We start from the raw sequence: 20,780 nt of genomic DNA, 5'->3' as shown, positions 1-20,780 counted from the left end.
CCAATCGAAATGAACTTCTGAAGCTTCTCTGGATTTCCTTTGATTCAAGCCTTGCCTCCACCCCACAAGCTGCTGCTGTGGGAATATTTTTTAAACACAAAGCTCTAGGATAAAGACCACAGGAAAGACTTCAGTTTGCCAGTATTATCTAGTCATCAGCTGGCAGAGCTAATGGGGAAAGAAGCCAGAAAAATGAACAGCCTGTAACCCTTAAGAAGTCCAGAGCAAAAAACCATAACAGAAATAGGCTCATTCTTCCACATAGAGGTCAAAGGAGTTCTAAGTGACAATGACATTCATCCACTTGCAACAGTCAACATGCTTAGATCAGTTCAACTTACCCAATGTAATTAGTCCGAAGAGAGATCTCTAGTTCCCTCAGCACTTTGGTCGATTCTTGGACTCTCCTCCTGAACTTCTACAAACATCAAATTCTCAGTCATTCCCAAAGGACCCCACCCTAATTTTGTAGAACAAAAGCAATGCAGGAAGCACAACATTCTAGGACCACAGCTTAAAATGACTCTTATAGTATCATGGCATATCAATTCTCCCTTAGAGGTAGCTCAATCCCCACAATCCTATCCCCATTTCCAAATGAAAATATTCTTTTAACTGCACAAAATCACGAGGACCACAAAAAGTAGAACCCAAAATTCAGCATAAAAAATACATCACCTTTCGAGTCACACTGGGGTCCAGGAAGCTCTGTAGTTTCTGGATATAAGTGTGGGGAGGATTCTTCACCTGAAATCGCTCCTGCAGGGGCAGCACATAACAGAAATAGAATGCTCAGAAGAGACAAGTCAGTCTTCACTGTGGGAATCAGTTCTCCCAACAGTACCTATATTTCCCATCTCTAGTCTTCTCTTCTTGTACCATATTTTTTCCAAAATATTTTCTCCTTCCCCATCAATATTCCCCTTCATGCAAAATATTCATGATATATCAGAAATCTCTGAAAGCCTTTTTCTTCTAATATTGAAGTGCCAAACTAAAAATGTTAAGACATCTGTCTTATTGCTTAAAATATCTAGCTAGTATAGTTCTCTAAACACATGGACTCAATACTGCTGATTGACTGACAAGAGAGCTTATATGAATTCCTAAAGTTTTCAAGACCAGCCAGAGATCTGAGGGACTTCGTTTACAAAAATCTTGTCTCCTAAACCAGTCTGTCAGTCTTTTAAACCTCAAGTCGGAGCTTGGTCTTATTTTAAAGAGCCAAAGAAGAGTATATCTGTCAGTATATCTCCTCTTTGCTTAGTTTCCTATGATTGAATGATCGATCAATCCGTCTAAACTTTGAAGTTCTACATAAAGTGAGCTGTTAGGATATCCTAACTTACTTAATGTAGAACTTCCAAGTTTAGAAAGTACTTTCCATACCACATCCCTGTTCAGTAGGTTACCCACTTTTTATAAGTCATTTACAAATCATTTGTTCCAAGTCACCTACAGGTAGTAAATACCAGAGTCAGAATTTGGAACCACGTCTCCTGATTCTAAGTTAACACAATGCTTCCTCATATATGTGGAAAAGTAATCCCAAATGACCAGGGAGAAATAATATCTCCTAGAAAGCAATTACAAAATCATCTTCTCACACCATTTGGTGCTACTTAAATTCTTAACAACATTGGATAAATTTGTATTCCTTCACTATGAAATGTGAAAAACTGGGAAAGAACAATGAAGATAATTAGCATTAGGGGGGAAAAAAAAAACCTATCAGAAACATGTAACAGAATTGAACTTATTGGGACTGGAGAAAATAACAATGGAGAACAGCCATCTTTAGGAATGACAGGAATCATGATCAAATATCCATATTTTCTCAGAGCTGAGCAGAAGCAATGGACTTTTAACCAAAGAAGAGTGTTAGATGTCACAAAGAATTTCTGGACCTAGAAGATGCTAAGACCAAGAGACTGACAGGGAATAAAGAATATTCCCTATATTGGAGAGGTTAATAAGACCTACTGCAGGTCATGAATAATACTGCCTGGAGGCAGAATAAAGGACAAAATTATCATTTGGAAGGTCCTGTCAATTTAAAGAAAGAATTAGTTATTAAACTAACACTATTCCCCTAGCTTGGGAAAGAAAGATTCAGGAATTGGCTCTGATCCAGGAATTCCCTGTGTTATAGACCTAAGTGCTATGTTATTTTAGCTGAAAAAGTCCCATCTGTCTAGAACTGACTATAGTCCCTGCCGCCAATAAAACTGCCTACTAGGGCATTGCTTTTCTGGAGAAATTAAAAACAACAAAAAAACAGAAATTGCTGTGGAAACAGAAAAGCAAATTTGGCATTTGATTAGATCCCCATCATAAGTGTCTACCTGAAACATGAATGATAAGCTCCAGAAGGTGGGTCAAGTAATGTCTGATGAACCAGCAATGGACTCCTAGAGGGATTGGAGGAAGCAACAAACCTTGCCTGGCTGGCGTATGGGACACCCCACCCCACTCTTTCCTGTTCTTCAGCTGAGCCCAGTACCTGATCACAGATGAGATCCCACTTTTTCTCATTGTCATACTGTCGTAAGAGGCGGGCCTTGTCTGGAGGCAGATTCATGGAGCTCTGGGGGGAGGAAAAAAGAAAGAAAGAAAGAAATGAAATGAAATGAGTTCATGACTGTTAGAAGATAATGACTGAATGGAAAACACCACCTCTTTTCTGTTCTTGGGCCTTTGCCTCAGTGTACTTTGGAGGACTGGAATGGTGCAAGAAGGGCCATGAACCTACCCTTTATCACTTGGTACAAGAAACTGATTGAGAGAAACCCCTCTCGCCCAAATCAATGCAGCCTGACAGCTCTTCTCCAAGTCTAAGTCTTGGACAAACAGGATGCACGGCCATTACCACCACTTCCACGTTCCCCCTTTTCAGTCAGGTCTTGGTAGGCTTGGGGGAGGAGGAAGGGAGAGAAATAGGGAGTAAAAGCCATTTGGCAGGTTATGCCCTGCATACTTCAGAGATCATACTAGAACTAAGGACTTCTGTAACTAATCTCTCTACCATCCCTTTACTAATTGATTGTCCCCCACTTTGGGCCACCTCGATTTTAGACCAGAGACCCTCTGCTTGGAAGTCTTGTATGGCACTAGAATCCCTCCTACACCTTATGTGCCTTAAGGTGGCCTAACAGTTCTATTCTCCTTCAGCCAACCAGAAACTCCCAATTGCCATTTTCCTCAAGTAGTGATTTCCTATATCAATGAAATAATGGGTTTGGTCTCTATTACTACTATAATGATTGTTAACAAAAAGAATGTATGTGTGCTTTAAAGTTAGAACCTGGCACCAACATTATCCCTTTTATTTGACCAAAGTTTTGCTGTCTTTTCTATGTTATGGTCATCATTATTCTTTTAGCTCACCTTTATTCATCTTACAGACTAATCCAATCATATAATACAGTTTGTCAGTTTTTCCCTAATTGTTGGGCACATATGGTTACCACAAATAATGCTATCCACATTCTTGTACATGTTTGGTTTTTTCCCTGTCAGTGACCTCCTTAGGGTTATGCCTTTATTTTCCCTATGTATTTATTTTTAGGCAGTCCTCAATTTTTCAACCATTCCCACTACCAATCAGCATCTAAATTAGTTCTTGCCCATCTTATCAATCACATCCTGGATTAACTTTTGTAAAGTAAAGCTCCAATTATGTCACCCTAATATTTAAAAACCTTCAACAGCTCCCCCGTGCCTATCCCAGTCAGCCTCCAAACTCTCTTAAAATAAGCCTCCAAACTATTTTACAGCCAGCGCCATCTCCAATTTTCCTGATCTGTCTGGCCACTGAACCCAGATGGCTTTGGAGAGAAAATGAGGGAGGTGATCTTGCACAGCCCTTCTGCCCTTAAATCCAATTCACTTGCATGTCATGCCATCACCTCCCTGATGTCCTTTATTTTGAGAACAAAGGACAAACAACAACCAGTTTCTTCCCCTACTACATCCCTGCAACTACCTTATGTTATAGTCACATGTTCTCTTTGGCCATTTGCCCGAAAAAGTCTAATGCTTTCTCTCTAAAACTTTATCATGCACCTCCTTCTATCTTCAAGGTTCATCTTAAATGGCACTGCCTTTATAAATGTGACTTTCTTCCAAATAAAATGTAACCTCTTCCTCTGAGCTCCCAACAAGCATCTGTACTCCTCATGACACATATCAAATGTTTTGTACTGTATTTACTGTGTATACCTGATAATTCCAAAAGCTTGTGAACTCCCATGAGGAGTCCTTACTTATCTTCTTACCTTTGTATAACACATAGTGCCTAGAAAAGGGCCTTGAACATAGACTACCTCAAATGCGCGCGCGTGCGCGCACACACACACACACACACACACACAAAACATACTCACAATTGCTGATGTGAAAATTTTATCTGTAGGCCAGCTATTTGAAATTAGAAAACACAGGAACAGTATTATAAGTGATGGTTAGGTATCAAAACAACTCATGAAATTCTACTATTATAACCCATAGTATACCACCAGCAGTCAGAAGTTGGGAAAGCTTCTGTAGAAGGTAGAACATGAACTGATCTGTGAAGAAAGTCAGAGAAAACAAGAGGCAGAGGGAAGAAGGAACACTCTAGGCATAAGTAACACCCAGGAACAGACCTTGGGTGTGTGTGTGGGTGTGTGGTATGTGTACACGTATGGATTGCTGTGGTTTGTCCTTCCTTCTTGAAGAGAAGCTGGACTGAAGGGAGGGAGGGCCAGGCAAGGTCACCTGCCTCACTTTTCCCTCCAGAGCCATCGAGGGACCAGCTGTAGGTGGTCTCCAACTGGAGATGGCCCTGAATGCAGAGGAAGAGCAAACATCCTTATGCCCCACCCACCCATCCAAGAACTCTGTGAATTCTTGCTGCTCCTTATACAAAAATTCTATCTTCCACATTTTAATTTCCATAGGCTGTCTGTCTGTCCCGTGTGCTTAAAACACTCTCCCTCTTTGTTTCTTCGTAGCTTCCCAGGCTTCCTTCATGTCCCAGCTAAAATCTTACCGTGTACAAGAAGCCTTTTCCCACTCTTCTTAATTCAAGTGCCACATTTGACATGAAGAGAAGGAACTCTGATTGAATAATTTTTATTGGAAAAATGTATTTTTAAAAAATTGATAAAGAGTAAGGCAGAATTCTGGAGAGCAATTTGGAACTATGCTCAAAAAGTTATCAAACTGTGCATACCCTTTGATCCAGCAGTGTTTCTACTGGGCTTATATCCCAAAGAAATCTAAAAGAAGGGAAAGAGCCCTGTATGTGCACGAATGTTTGTAATGGCCAGAAACTGGAAATTGAATGGATGCCCATCAATTGGAGAATGGCTGAATAAATATATGTATATTATGGAATATTATTGTTCTATAAGAAATGACCAGCAGGAGGATTTCAGAAAGCCCTGGAGAGACTTACATGAACTGAGGCTAAGTGAAATGAGCAGGACCAGGAGATCATTTTATACTTCAACAACAATACTATATGATGATCAATTCTGTTGGACGTGGCTCTCTTCATCAATGAGATGAACCAAATCAGTTCCAATGGAGCAGTAATGAACTGAAAGAGCTACACCCAGTGAAAGAACTCTGGGAGATGACTATGAATCACTACATAGAATTCCCAATCCCTCTATTTTTGTCTGTGGTGTTCACTTCTTTTGTATAATATATGATGAGTCTCTCGGGGAGTAGGTTTCTTGGGGAGGTTCTCTGGAGGCAGCCTTAGTTTCAGTTCTAAATAATAATCATTTCAAATGCAGCCAGGAGTTAAACTCCAGTCCTTTATTGTGTCCTTCACAGTCTTGAGCTTCAGCCTCTCACTACCTCCGAATGTCTCCAGCCGACACAAAGGTAGAATTATGGAATGACTCTGTCTCCGCCTCCGAGAGTGGGCTTCTGTATCTCCCATAGTGCTCTTTGGCCCTGAGGGCTTCTTGCTTATATGCTGTTCACTGAGTACACGCCAATCATTATATAACTGGGAAACCATTATTTTTTGTAGGATTAAATCAATGCTAAATTAGATTTAACCATTGTCTCCTCAATTCCACTTAGTACCTTGTTTCAAGTTCTGGCCCATAACATCTCCTTATAGGATCAGATCAATCATACTGAACCATGCTAAATTAGATAATTATTGTCTCTATCAATTCTAATGACTTAACACTTTATAAGGATTCTAACATTTGTCTGCCTGCATTTTATATTTCCTTCACAGGCTATATATTGTACATTATTTCAAACTCCGATTCTTTTTGTACAGCAAAATAACTGTTAGGACATATCTGCTTTAACATACTTAACATGTATTGGTCAACCTGCCATCAAGGAGAGGGGATGGAGGGAAGGAGGGGAAAAATTGGAACAAAAGGTTTGGCAACTGTCAATGTTGTAAAGTTACCCATGCATATAACTTGTAAATAAAAAGCTATAATTAAAAAAAAAAAAGAGTAAGGCAGAATCCTATGAAAATAAGTGGAGGGGGAAGTGTGAGATGTCAATCAGTAACATTTATTAGCTACCTACTATGTGCCAGGTACTGGGTCAAATGGAAGTGATACAAAGAGTAGTAAAAAGTAGTTCCAGCTCTCAAGGTGCTCACAGTCTAATGGGGGAGGCAATGTGCAAACTATAAACAGCATTAACTGGAAATCATCTTAGACTGAGACTGTGTATGGAAGGAATAAAGTATAAAAAGGCTGCAAAGACAGGAAGGGGTCGTTATAAGGACTTTTTCAGAACATTTTCTATTTCACCCCGAATCAAAGTGGAAGTGGGGGGTGGGCTGGGGAGAGACATAGTCAGACTTGAGCTTTAGGAAAATCACTTTGGCAACTAAGTGAAGGATGGAGAGAAGTGGGAAAACTTGAGGAAACACCAAGCCGAAGGTTATTACAATAGTAGAGAAGAAGTGATAGGAACTTGAATTAGAATGGTAGTTGCTGGAAGCAAAAAGAAGGGAATACATGAAAAATGCTATGAAACTGGAAATGACAATCTTTAATCAAAAGATTAAAATTCTGGGATGAGTCAGAATAAGGAATCAAGGATGACACTGAGGATTCAAAGATGGATAACTGATTGGGACAAAACAGATACCTTAATAGTAATAGGGAAATTTTGGAAAGGAGAATGTCTGGGGGGAAATCAATTCTGAATGTGGATGTGTTGAATACAAGATGTTGACACCCTTGGAAAAAAGCAAGTTGCATTCTAAGCTTTGGAAAATTATACTGTCCACAGTTTAGTGGTGAGGTGGGGCGTATCCCTTTGAAAGGAAGAATATCTTTAAGTCAAAGGGAGGGAATGTTAGCACTGTAATTAGAGAAATTCCATGGAAACACAGGGACCAAGTAGAATATATTATGAACAACTAGGCCTGGTGGCATGCAGATGCAGTATTAACTGGGCAGAAGGGTGGGGTGGGGGGGAGGGGGCTATTGCCAGTAAATACTCTAGTTTAGGATTGCTTTTAGATGGATTTAATAGCAAACTATATTTAATAGCAAATTATTTCTTAGTTTCACCTTTTGCCCTATTTCAAATTCATCTGCATGCTAAATCAGGGAAACATCTTTAAACTGTCAAACCCTGATAAGGAATGAAAAAGCGTAAAAAAAAGGAAAAAGCAACCCATTTAGATTTTGTTAGCTGGATGTAACCAAAAAGCTTTTAATTTACTTTTATCAGAGAGAAGCGTTATCCATTACATCTTGGGAGACTAGACCAGAAATAGCCAAATGGTCCCGAAATTGAAAGAAGGAACAACCTCCAACAGAGATGATATAGCTATTTATACAGATACTTCATTATGACATACACTTGAAATGCATGCTAATAACATTGATAGATGACTATAATACAGCTTTATATATACATATATGTATATATGCATATATACACAAATTAAATCATATATGGTATCTATAACATAGCATGTATATTATAAACATACAAACATATGAATATGTATGTACATTGGTATTGTCCAATTACATTTCAATTACATTCAACTCTCCAAGAGCCCATTTGAGGTTTTCTTGGCAAAATGGTTTGCCATTTCCTTCTCCATCTCATTTTACAAATGAGAAAACTAAGCCAAACAGGGTTAAGTGACTTGCCCAGAGCCACACTGCTGTATGTGGAGGCCAAATTTGAACTCAAGAAGAAAAGGTTTGTTGGCTCTAGCCACTGTGTCACCTACCTGTCCACATATGTATGTCTTATATATCAAAATATACATTCACAAGAGCAATACATACATAATATTGCATATTGGCATAGTAAGTAATGAGTTCAGCACAGAAACAAGTATGCTGCACAACAAACATAAGCTGCTAAATAGCAGAGAGTTCTATAAAAAAAAGGATGTGTAAGCTGATTTCAAAAAGGCTTGGAAAGATTTATGATGAATTGATGCTAAATGAAATAAGCAAAACCAGAAAAATATTTTACAAAGCAAAGTAAGACTGTGTGTGATAATCAACTTTGTTCTTCTCAATGGTTCTGTGACCCAAGGAAATACCAAATTTTGGATGGAAAATGCCAGCCATTTCCAGAGAAAGAACTATGGAGACTAAATGTAAATCAATATATGCTATATTCATTTTTTCCCCTTTTCTTCTGTTTTTTTTTTTTCTCTCTCACGGGAAAACCCTTTTGTTTTTATTTTTCTCTCCCAATATGATTCATAAGGAAATATTTAAAAAATGAATGTAACCAAATGAATAACCAAAAAAAAAAAAGTTTTTATATGTAACTGAGAAAAATAAATTTTCTTAAAAAAAAAAAAAAGACTACAGGTTTCTACAAGGATTTAGTCTCTGCTTTAATTCTATCCACTCCCCTGAGCTAGAACAAGAAAAATTCAAACAAAAAAATAGAAACAAAAATTTGGTTTTTTTAAGGGCTTCTGATTTATACCAATCATAGTAATCCCAAGAATGAAGGTAAAAATGGCAATGCTTTTAAAAGGAGGAAAGGAGGAAAATGTTCAAAAACTTTCCCAGTGTTTTGGAAGCTTTGAGAAAAGACCAGGAAGTGGGCTAATTTTGAGTAGATCATATGATATATATTTAGCAGATGTTGACTAATCCACCCTCTTTATTTTAGAGATGAAAGAACTAGGCCCTAGAAAAGGGAAATGATTTACCAAAGTTAAATGTAAGGTAGTAAGTGGCAGAATCAGGATTCAAAAAGCCAGGTGCTCTGTCCCCAAATCCAGAATCTTGAGATCAATCTTAAGATAAAAGATGAGTAGAAAATGCTATTGTGCTAGGCAACCACTTCTTTAGCTCTTTCCCCACCCCTCCAAATACATGTCTTTTTGAAATTTCCCAGCAGTATTGCTGCAGTCTCTCTATAAGAAAATCCCCCTGAAGTCTCTTTCAGCCTTCTATCCAAGAGAATTAAGCCTAGAATTCCCCATGAGATGAAACAGTACCTTGTTCTGAGCACCATATGTTTTTATTAATGCTATTGAACTCTTGGTGAAATGCTACTACAATATAAAACAGCCATATCTTCTGTGACCAAACAGAACTGGACACATATCCTTGGTATAACCAGACAAAGCCCAGGTCAATGGGCTGGCTGGAGCCACCAAAAGGGTATTCCCAAGCATCAGCATCCATGCCCGAATTTCAATGGATGAGGTAGGAAAGTCTCAACTACCTCAACGTGTCTCTACTTATAGTAAGGCCATCTGGCCATTGTTCTCAATGAGTTAAGTCTCTCCCTGAACCAACCTAGAGACGGCAGGATGCTCAATTCATGTTATCCTGCTTCCCCTCTAAGGCTACAGCCAGTCCTAATGCAGTAGCAGCTCCCAGACAATAAGGGTTATTTTCAGCCAGTGACTTTAACACAAGCCAGCTGGCTTGTGTGCTGGGCAGGAGTTCTCCTCCACCCAGCCCTCCCAGAGGGCTCATAGCCCACACTGTTTCACTGCCTTTGCTGTTTATCTAGTTATTTCTGCTTAGCTCCTCACTCCTAAATAAAATGCAATTCTGTGTGATTAAGCAGTTTGATCAAAGGTAGACAGCCAAAATTTTATGTCCAAACATAAAGGGCATGTTTTTTCCCCAAATACCCACATTTTTCTCCAGCCCATTTGGCAGTGACTGCTGATAGTAGGAGTGTTGGGAGGACTGAATTTACTGACTGCATGATCTCCAGGCAGCCTGGCTGTGGTCAACCATGACGACAAAGCACACCAAAGCTACTTTTTCTGCCTTTTCTCCCTAACCCAACCCGCACTTCTGGAGCTTGAGTTTAGAGAAGACAATCTGAGACAGATAGTCCTGGAATGAGACTGAGTTAATTACTAAAAGCCTTTGGGAAAACTATATCCTGTGGCAGAAAGGAAATAGCAGGAACAGCTAATGACACTTGGCCAGAGGTAGATCCAGCCCCTGGCTTTACTGCAGGAGGATGGAAGCAGGGCACTGTGACTCTCATCAAGCAGCTTTCCCCAGACTAAAAAACTTTGGAAATTGAATTAAGTAGCTGGCAGCAGTTTCCAAAAGGATCTAACATTCAAGACATTCCTTATGGCTATGCTGAGCTGCCACCAATTCCATGGGTACAAAACTCATCCCTATGCCCAGTACATTCACATTCTCTAAAGGTCTCTAAAGAAGTAGCCACACTTTGTGGAGAGGATAGGTATAGGTCACAGTTTCTCTGTCAGCAGGACTTCCAAAGTTACAGGAAAATACCTAAGGTATCAAGGTACTAGGAAAAATGGACTACTCCTTGACATTGATACGACACAACCCTGGGTCATGGCTTCATGATGTGACTTCAGTATGTGAGTCCTAAATGTGAACAACAGCTGCCACCAGTGGGATCGAAGCCTATATCAATACGGTCACTAGTGGATTTGTGACTCGTCGAAAAGTTATTGCTTAAGTCATCAAGAAATCTGGAAGGAAAAAAGGGAATCCATTTGGATGATTGCTCCATTATCAGGATCTCACATTAGAATCTGGGGGAAGGGGAAGGGAAACCAAAATGAACTTTACAGGAAAAAGTATTAGACTAGAAGGCCCAAGACTTTCCCAGAAAAATGGGGTTTTGTAGGACCAAAGGCAAATAACCATAGGCAATTTTGAGCCTTAAGAGTCTTTATTCTTGCAATGCTGTGTCAGCCTTAACATTCAATAGGTCTGTGATTTTTACTGCATTCTTCAAATAAAGCTGAGTTCCCTTTGCCCAGTTCAGGAACCCTAAGCAGGAAGAGAAATAGGGACAAGAACAAACCAACTGCCACTTTTGGACAACACAAAGGAACACAGCATGAGGAAATGAGACACAAAGCAAAAAACCAAGACAGAACACTTGTTTGTGTAACACTTGATATTCACAAAGTACTTTCAACTACTTTCTGAACATCAAGTCCAACTTCAGATGAATGATGTCTTAAATGCTGATTTATTATCTGCATGAGATACTGATCTTTCCTCAAAACACTTTGAGAACAGTCAGCAGTATCAAGCTCTGTTTGTGCCTTCAACAACCAAGAATCTCGGTTATGGAAAAAGTTCATTACTTCTCTCAAACTCCCAAAGTACTCAGCAGACCAGTCACTGAAGGAACGTGGTCTGCTTGCGGGCTTCTCAACCCAGTGATGCCTCAGACTGGTGGTTAACCAGCACACTTCTGGTTATTCATAATGGAAACAAATCATTTGAGGAGAAATAAATTCTCAAAGTCTTTGTGGCAAGAAAAATTTTAAAATGTGTTGATCCATGGAACTATGTTTAACATGATTGCATATAATCTATATCAGATTGCTTGCTGTCTTGGGGACAGAAGAAAAAAAGAAAAGAAAGAGGAAGAAAAATTTGGAACTCAAAATCTTCTTTTAAAAAAATGAATGTTAGGGCAGCTAGGTGACGCAATGGATAGAGCACCAGCCCTGAAGTCAGGAAGATCTGAATTCAAATCTGTCCTAAGACACTTAATACTTCCTAGCTGTCTGACTCTAAGCAAGTCATTTAATCCCAACTGACTCAGCAAAAAAAAAAAAAAAATGTTGAAAACTCTATATGACTGGAAAAAATAAAATGTTATTTTAAAAAAATGCATTGAACCAAGATAAGATCAAAATGGGTCCATGACCTAAGCATAAAGAACGAGATTATAAATAAATTAGAGGAACATAGGATAGTTTATCTCTCAGACCTGTGGAGGAGAAAGAAATTTGTGACCAAAGATGAACTAGAGACCATTACTGATCACAAAATAGAAAATTTTGATTAGATCAAATTAAAAAGCCTTTGTACAAACAAAACTAATGCAAACAAGATTAGAAGGGAAGCAACAAACTGGGAAAACATCTTCACAGTTAAAGGTTCTGATAAAGGCCTCATTTCCAAAATATATAGAGAACTGACTCAAATTTATAAGAAATCAAGCCATTCTCCAATTGATAAGTGGTCAAAGGATATGAACAGACAATTTTCAGATGATGAAATTGAAACTATCACCACTCATATGAGTGTTCCAAATCATTATTGATCAGAGAAATGCAAATTAAGACAACTCTGAGATACCACTACACACCTGTCAGATTGGCTAGATGACAGGAAAAAATAATGATGAATGTTTGGAGGGGATGCAGGAAAACTGGGACACTGATGCATTGTTGGTGGAGTTGTGAACGAATCCAACCATTCTGGAGAGCAATCTGGAATTATGCCCAAAAAGTCATCAAACTGTGCATACCCTTTGATCCAGCAGTGTTTCTATTGGGCTTATATCCCAAAGAAATACTAAAGAAGGGAAAGGGACTTGTATGTGCCAAAATGTTTGTGGTAGCCCTGTTTGTAGTGGCTAGAAACTGGAAAATGAATGGATGCCCATCAACTGGAGAATGGCTGGGTAAATTGTGGTATATGAATGTTATGGAATATTATTGTTCTGTAAGAAATGACTAGCAGGATGAATACAGAGAGGCTTGGAGAGACTTACATGAACTGATGCTAAGTGAAATGAGCAGAACCAAGAGATCATTATACACTTCGACAACAATATTGTATGAGGATGTATTCTGATGGAAGTGGATTTCTTTGACAAAGAGACCTAACTCAGTTTCAACTGATAAATGATGGACAGAAGCAGCTACACCCAAAAAAGAAAGAACACTGGGAAATGAATGTGAACTATCTGCATTTTTGTTTTTCTTCCCGGGTTATTTATACCTTCTGAATCCAATTCTCCCTGTGCAACAAGAGAACTGTTCGGTTCTACAAACATATATTGTATGTAGGATATACTGCAACATATCTAACATATATAGGACTGCTTGCCATCTAGGGAAGGGGGTGGAAGGAGGGAGGGGAAAAATTGGAACAGAAGCAAGGGATAATGTTGTAAAAAAAATTACCCTGGCATGGATTCTGTCAATATAAAGTTATTATAAAATAAAATAAAATATAATATTTAAAAAATGCATTGATTCATTCTGTTTTAACATGATACTACAAAGGAAACCTCTATAAATGAGGCAAGAACAACTAAGTAAAACTGTCTAATGTCGATACTAAAAATTAGTATCATCCATCAATTTTGTAGTTTACAAAATAGTCAAGAAAAAGGAAAGGTCATGTGCTTTAAATCTGAAAAAATGGTCAGACATTACCTGCTGTTGCCTCTTAGTGGTGACTTTATTTACCTTTTAATAAGAGCATATAGTTCTTTAGACTCTATGCTCAAGATTCCATGTCATTTCATTTTAAAGTTTTCCCATATATCTAAGGATAGCTTCAGATCTGCCATTTCCCTAGTATAGTAGTTTTCCATCACATTGATATACCAGTTTATTTGGCCATTCCCTATGAATCCCTAGCCAGCCATTGTTCTCTCCTTTACTGAGGAGATGCAATAGCATTGTATGGGGGACCGTAACAAGGAAGTGTGTAATATTCTTCTCTAAATGTAATCTTCTCTTGTTGGGGTTTTCTTGGGGGAAGCAGCCTTAGTTTCACTTCAGTAATCACCCCAAATGCAGCCAGGTGTTACAGTCCAAATCCTTTACTCTCTCCTTCAAAGTTTTGTCTCCTTCACTTGGGGCTCGGCTAGTTTTTCTGGAGGCCTATCTCTCTCCTTGGTTCTAAGAGGCCTGCCTTCTCTGAATTTCCCAGATTCCAACGGTATGTACTTCAGCCTCCAGCCACAACAAATTGGAAGATGGAATGAATCTGTCTCAGTCTCAGAGAGCTTTTAGTGTGCTTGTTCTTTCTGGCCCTGACCGCTCTTTCTTATATGTTCCACACTGAGTACACGCCAATCATTATATCACTAAGAAACCATTATTTGTTGTAGGATTAAATAAGTCCTAAACTAGATTTAAGATTTTCTCCTCAATTCCATTTACTTAGCACCTTGTTTCAAGTTCTGGCTCATAACAGAAGTGCATTCCACTTAAGAGGATGCACCGATTCTGGTGTTCAATTCCTTTCTTTCATTCATTCATTTATTCAATTTTTCATTCATTTAATACAGTATTGATATGTGATTTTATCCATACTGGTTCTTTCTCCAAAATCACAGATAGCAACTCCTCTACATCTTATTAGATGGTCTTTGGGAGATGCCAAGGCTAAAAATAAAAAAAATTTGTAATTCCACTGCCAATCTAGTGAGGCCTAGTTGTTCTAAAATGCTACTTCCAGGATCAACTCCTTTTCTTAAAACCTTCCAGTAATGCATACTTCTCTTTCTGAGCTTCAAATGTAATCTTTGTTCATTTCATAAATCCATGTCTCTTTTGTTTCATGTAAAGTCTCTTGCCTACTCACTGCACTTTTTTTTTTAAGTTTTATTTATGCCTTTTAATTTTACACCTGTCATTTTTGGATATGGGTCCCATTCACTCCAACATAGCAAAACTGTACCCTCTCTATCAATGACAATTTTTTAAAAATCTGAAACAGTGACCACAGCTGATAACATAGGCAATATTCTGCTCATGTAATTCCCTACTTCATCAAGAGGAGAATCATATTTCTTCATCATTTTTCTTGAGTACTTACTGGACTTTCAATTTAAGAATCTGACTTCCTTTTAGTGAGTTTTTTAATTGCATTGCACATTCTTCTGGTTCTGTTTATTTCACTTTATATCAGATCATACAAATTTGCCCAAGTTTCCCTGAATTCCTCAAATTTCTCATTTCTTACTATATCATCAGCATTCCATCACATGCATATCATGACTTATTAAAACATTCTATAAGTTACTTTCTAGTTCACAAAAACTGATGTTGTGGTAGACTGGAAACTTGTTTCTGTCTTTGACCTCCTTAGAGTGTATGCCTTGTAGTGGGATCCCAGGTCATGTCATCATGATACTTGCTGCAGGTTACTTGCACTCACCATAATTTTCTCCATTGATTTCTGGGTCTTCTACAACTTTGTTTCTTCAGACTTCAGACAGATTTTTCAGAAGGCATTCTGAAATTTGCAACTGTAAAGCAAACCTAGAGACACTGTGCCAGTAAGAACACTGGAATTTTGCACAATCTTACAAGAGAAATTTATACTCCTCTGTTCCTTCTATTCCATCCTGGGTCCACCAGATGATTCATCCACATTGCCCACTCCAGATACATATATAAAACAGTAGATTATCCACCCAACTGCATTCCCCAGTTGAATATGGTAGTAAGAGAAAAAACAATTATGAAAGTGAGTTTTTTTTAATAATAGCTTTACATTTTTCAAAATACATGCAAAGATAGTTTTCAACATCCATCCTTGCAAAACCTTGTGATCCAAGTTTTTCTCCCTCCTTCCCCTTCTCCCCCTCCCCTAGACGGCAAGTAATAATATAACATGTGCAATGTTAAACATGTGTAATTCTCCTAATCAAATTTCCTCAATCTTCATGCTATATAAGAAAAATCAGATCAAAAAAGGAAAAAAAGAAAAAAGCAAGCAAGAAAACAAAAAAAGGTGAAAATACTATGTTGTGATTTATACTCAGTCCCCACAATCCTCTTTCTAGATGTATATGGTTCTCTCCATCCCAAGCCTATTGGAATTGACCTCAATCATCTCATTGTTGAAAATATCCATCACAGTCGATCATCACATAACCTTGTTGTTGCCATGTACAATGTTCTTTTAGATCTGCTTACTTCACTTAGCATCAGTTCATGTAAGTCTTTCCAGGTCTCTCTGAAATCATTCTTCTGATTGTTTCTTATAAAACAATAATATTCCATAACATTCATATGCCATAATGTATTCAGCTATTCTCCAACTGATGGGTATCCACTCAATTTCCAGTTCCTTGCCACTACAAAAAGGGGCTGCTACAAATATTTTTGCACCTATGGGCCCTTTTACCTTTTTTTAATGATCTCTTTGGGATATAGACCCAGTAGGGACACTGCTGGATCAAAGGATATACATAATTAGATAGCCCTTTAGGAATTCCAAATTGCTCTCCACAATGGATCACATTATGGATCAAGTCACAACTCCATCAACAATGTATTAGTGTCCCAGTTTTCCCACATCCTCTTCAACATTCAAATCTTTTCTTGTCATCTTAGCCAATCTAAGAGGTGTGAAGTGGTACTTTAGAGTTTTCTTAGTTTGCATTTCTCTAATTAATAGTGATTTAGAGCATTTTTTGATATAACTAAAAATGGCTTTAATTTCTCCTTCTGAAAATTGTTCATATCCTTTGACCATTTTATCAATTGGAAATTGGCTTATATTCTTATAAATTTGAGTCAATTCCCTATATATTTTTAAAATGAAGTTTTTATTTGAAATGTGATGTAAAAATTTTGCTCCAGTTTTCTGCTTCCCTCCCAAGCATAGCTGCATTGGTTTTGTTTGTACAAAAGCTTTTTAATTTATATTATCAAATATAATATAATATTATATTATATTAATCAAAATTATCCATTTCACATTTTATAATATTTTCTAGTTCTTCTCTGGTGATAAACCCCTTCCTTCTCCACAGATTTGAGAGGTAGACTTTCCCTTATTCTCCTAATTTGCTTACAGTATCACCCCTTATGTCTAATCATGAATACATTTTGATCTTGGTACAGAAGTTTAAGTGTTAGTAAATCCCTAGTTTCTTCCATTTTCCCAGTATGCCCAGCAATTCTTGTCAAATAGTGAGTTCTTTTTTATTTATTTATTTCATTTTTTTAAAAATAATTATAACTTTTTATTGACAGAACCCATGCCTGGGTAATTTTTTTTATAACATTATCCCTTACACTCACTTCTGTTCCGACTTTTCTTCTCCCTCCCTCCACTCCCTTCCCCAGATGGCAAGCAGTCTTATACATGTTAAATATGTTATAGTATATCCTAGATACAATTTATGTGTGCAGAACCAAACAGTTCTCTTGTTGCACAGGAAGAATTGGATTCAGAAAGTAAAAATAACCCGGGAAGAAAAACAAAAATGCAACCAGTTTACATTCATTTTGCAGTGTTCTTTCTTTGGGTGTAGCTGTTTCTGTCCATCATTAATCAATTGAAACAGAGTTAGATCTTCTCTTTGTCAAAGAAATCCACTTCCATCAGAATACATCCTCATACAGTATCGTTGTTGAAGTATATACTGATCCTGCTGGTCATTTCTTACAGAACAATAATATTCCATAATATTCATATACCACAATTTACCCAGCCATTCTCCAATTGATGGGCATCCATTCATTTTCCAGTTTCTAGCCACTATAGGGCTGCCACAAACATTTTGGCACATACAAGTCCCTTTCCTTTCTTTAGTATCTCTTTGGAGTATAAGCCCAATAGTAGCACTGCTGGATCAAAGGGTATGCACAGTTGGATAACTTTTTGGGCATAATTCCAGATTGCTCTCCAGAATGGTTGGATTCGTTCACAACTCCACCAACAATGCATCAGTGTCCCAGTTTTCCCGCATCCTCTCTAACATTCATCATTATTTTTTCCTGTCATCTTAGCCAATCTGACAGGTGTGTAGTGGTATCTCAGAGTTTGTCTTAATTTGCATTTCTCTGATCAATAATGATTCAGAACACTTTATATGAGTGAAAATAGTTTCAATTTCATCATTTGAAAATTGTCTGTTCATATCCTTTGACCATTTATCAATTGGAGAATGGCTTGATTTCTTATAAATTAAGAGTCAATTCTCTATATATTTTGGAAATGAGACCTTTATCAGAATTTTTAACTGTGAAAATATTTTCCCAGTTTGTTGCTTCCCTTCTAATCTTGTTTGCATTAGTTTTGCTTGTACAAAGGCTTTTTAATTTGATATATTCAAAATTTTCTATTTTGTGATCAGTAATGATCTCTAGTTCATCTTTGGTCACACATTTCTTCCTCCTCCACAGGTCTGAGAAGTAAACTATCCTATGTTCCTCTAATTTATTTATAATCTCGTTCTTTATGCCTAAATCATGGACCCATTTTGATTTTATCTTGGTATACGGTGTTAAGTGTGGGTCCATGCCTAATTTCTGCCATACTAATTTCCAATTTTCCCAGCAGTTTTTGTCAAATAATGAATTCTTATGCCAAAAGTTAGGATTTTGGGGTTTGTCAAACACTAGATTGCTATAGCAGACTATTTTGTCTTGTGAACCTAACCTATTCCACTGATCAACTAATTTATTTCTTAGCCAATACCAAATAGTTTTGGTGACTGCTACTTTATAATATAGTTTTAGATCAGGTACATCTAGGCCACCTTCATTTGATTTTTTTTTTCATTAATTCCCTTGAGATTCTCGACCTTGTTCTTCCATATGAATTTTGTTATTTTTCTAGATCATTAAAATATTTTCTTGAGAGTCTGATTGATATAGCACTAAATAAATAGATTAGTTTAGGGAGTACTGTCATCTTTATTATATTCGCTCGGCCTACCCAAGAGCACTTAATATTTTTCCAATTATTTAAATCTGATCTTATTTGTGTGGAAAGCGTTTTGTAATTTTGCTCATATAATTCCTGACTTTCCTTTGGTAGATGAGTAAGTTCTCATCCCAAAAGCTGGAGTCTTTGGGTTTATCAAAACATTAGATTACTAATCTTTGACTACTGTGTCTTGTAAGTCTAACCTATTCCACTGATCCACCACACTATTTTTTAGGTTTATCTCTTTGATTAATTTAAAGATTTTATTGAGGAGACCTTGTAAAGGGTTCAATGCAATCAGTAAAAAGAGGAACATCTAAAAGACTTTAGTACAGAAAATCCATCTTCTATTTGGACCCTACATAAGACATCTTCCACAACAGTAATAAACATTTTTTGCAAGTATGTTATCTCCCCAGTTTATGCCTTAACTTTCATTAATAATCAAGGATGATTGGAGGTCAAAATTATTTCTGTGGTTTTCTTTATCAAGGTATCTTATACCACATCAGTACCTACATGACTCTGATGGAAGAGAAGAATTGAAGCTAGCTGCATTTTGCTTCAAACAATGACCAGAAAAAGTTCTTGTGGTCTTTGAACTTTCTAGTCAGGTGAACAATCATACAAACTACTAAAAATTGCTCCAAATCACAAGTCAAAAACAGCTCTGAGGTTGTAAAAAAATCCAGCAAACTGAGGAAAATGATGGAAAAGAAGGAAACAAATGCTTTTGAACTTCTGCAATGTATCAATCAGTATACTGATTTTTTTTTTCCTCATATGGGATGGCCCTCTGAGAGCAGAAGAGATGCTCTAAGGTGATGTGAGAAAATATCAATAAAAACTTATTTTTAAAAAAATTAGAATAGCTACAAAAAGATATACTGCTGGTGGAGCTGTGAAATAATCCATCTGCAAATCTCTTTGTAATGATGCTAAGAAAATGACTAAAATGTTCATAGATCTAGAGAACTCATTGTAAGGCATATAACTCAAAGATCAAATATAGATGGGGGGAAAAAGAGCAGATCCTAAAAATACCAAATTATTCATAGCATTGTTTGTTAAAAGGAAAAAATTAAAAACAAAAAAAAAAGGCTAAATGAAACAGGGCATATGAAATAACAGATATTACTGCATTATAAGAAAAACATAGAAAGACTCATATAAACTACTACAGAGTGCAAAACATGAAGACAAAACAACATGCATGACTTGTTGCTCTTCAGCTGTTTCAGTTGTATCTAACTGCATAACCCCCATTTTGTACTTTCTTGGCAAAAATATTGGACTAGTTTGCTGTTTCCTTCTCCTGATCATTTTACAAATGAGAAAACTAAGGCAAACAGGATTAAGTGACTTGTTCAGGGTCACATAGCTATTAAGTGTCTAATGCCAGATTTGAATTCAAGAAGACAAGTTTTCCTGACTCTGAGCGTGGCGTTCTATCCAATGTATTTTTTTTTAATAACTTTTTTATTTACAAAACATATGCATGGGTAATCTTTCAACACTGACCCTTGCAAAACCTTCTGTTCCAAGTTTTCCCTTCCTTCTCTCCACCCCCTCCCCTAGATGGCAGGTAATGCAATATATGTATACATATTTATACAGTTATCTTGCTGTATTGTATATAGTGACAGAGATATGGGTGATGTGTTGGTTAGTTTTACTGAAATGCTCTTTCTGTATCTATCTCTTTGGATTTTTGTTATAAGGAGAAGGTAGAAATCAGACATATTTATAAATGAATGTAATCTAAAAATATCTACATCTATAAAAATAAGGTTTTTTCAGTTTTAAAAACCTGTCTCATTTTTGACACTTGGTGGAAGAAAAATCGCATCTAGAAAGGAAAAA

The 20,780-nt window shown here is 37.2% G+C and overlaps 1 protein-coding gene across 4 annotated transcripts in view; it reads right to left on the bottom strand.

Moving 5' to 3' along the window:
• FMNL3 (formin like 3) overlaps nucleotides 1-20,780 on the bottom strand; it is an 82,240-nt gene that overhangs the window by 25,613 nt on the left and 35,847 nt on the right. For all 4 annotated transcript variants that reach the window (XM_051963079.1, XM_051963078.1, XM_051963077.1 and 1 more), the window contains exons 2-4: nucleotides 2,504-2,587; nucleotides 679-759; nucleotides 342-418 (exon numbers count right to left, since the gene is read on the bottom strand). In XM_051963079.1, coding sequence (XP_051819039.1) covers nucleotides 342-418; nucleotides 679-759; nucleotides 2,504-2,587 — 242 coding nt within the window. The remainder of the gene's footprint in view (nucleotides 1-341; nucleotides 419-678; nucleotides 760-2,503; nucleotides 2,588-20,780) is intronic.

This window comes from Antechinus flavipes, chromosome 5 (genome assembly GCF_016432865.1).
Source record: "Antechinus flavipes isolate AdamAnt ecotype Samford, QLD, Australia chromosome 5, AdamAnt_v2, whole genome shotgun sequence".
Lineage (NCBI taxonomy): Eukaryota > Metazoa > Chordata > Mammalia > Dasyuromorphia > Dasyuridae > Antechinus > Antechinus flavipes.
Note: the sequence above shows the minus strand (reverse complement) of the source record. Positions and strands in the feature narration are given on the sequence as shown.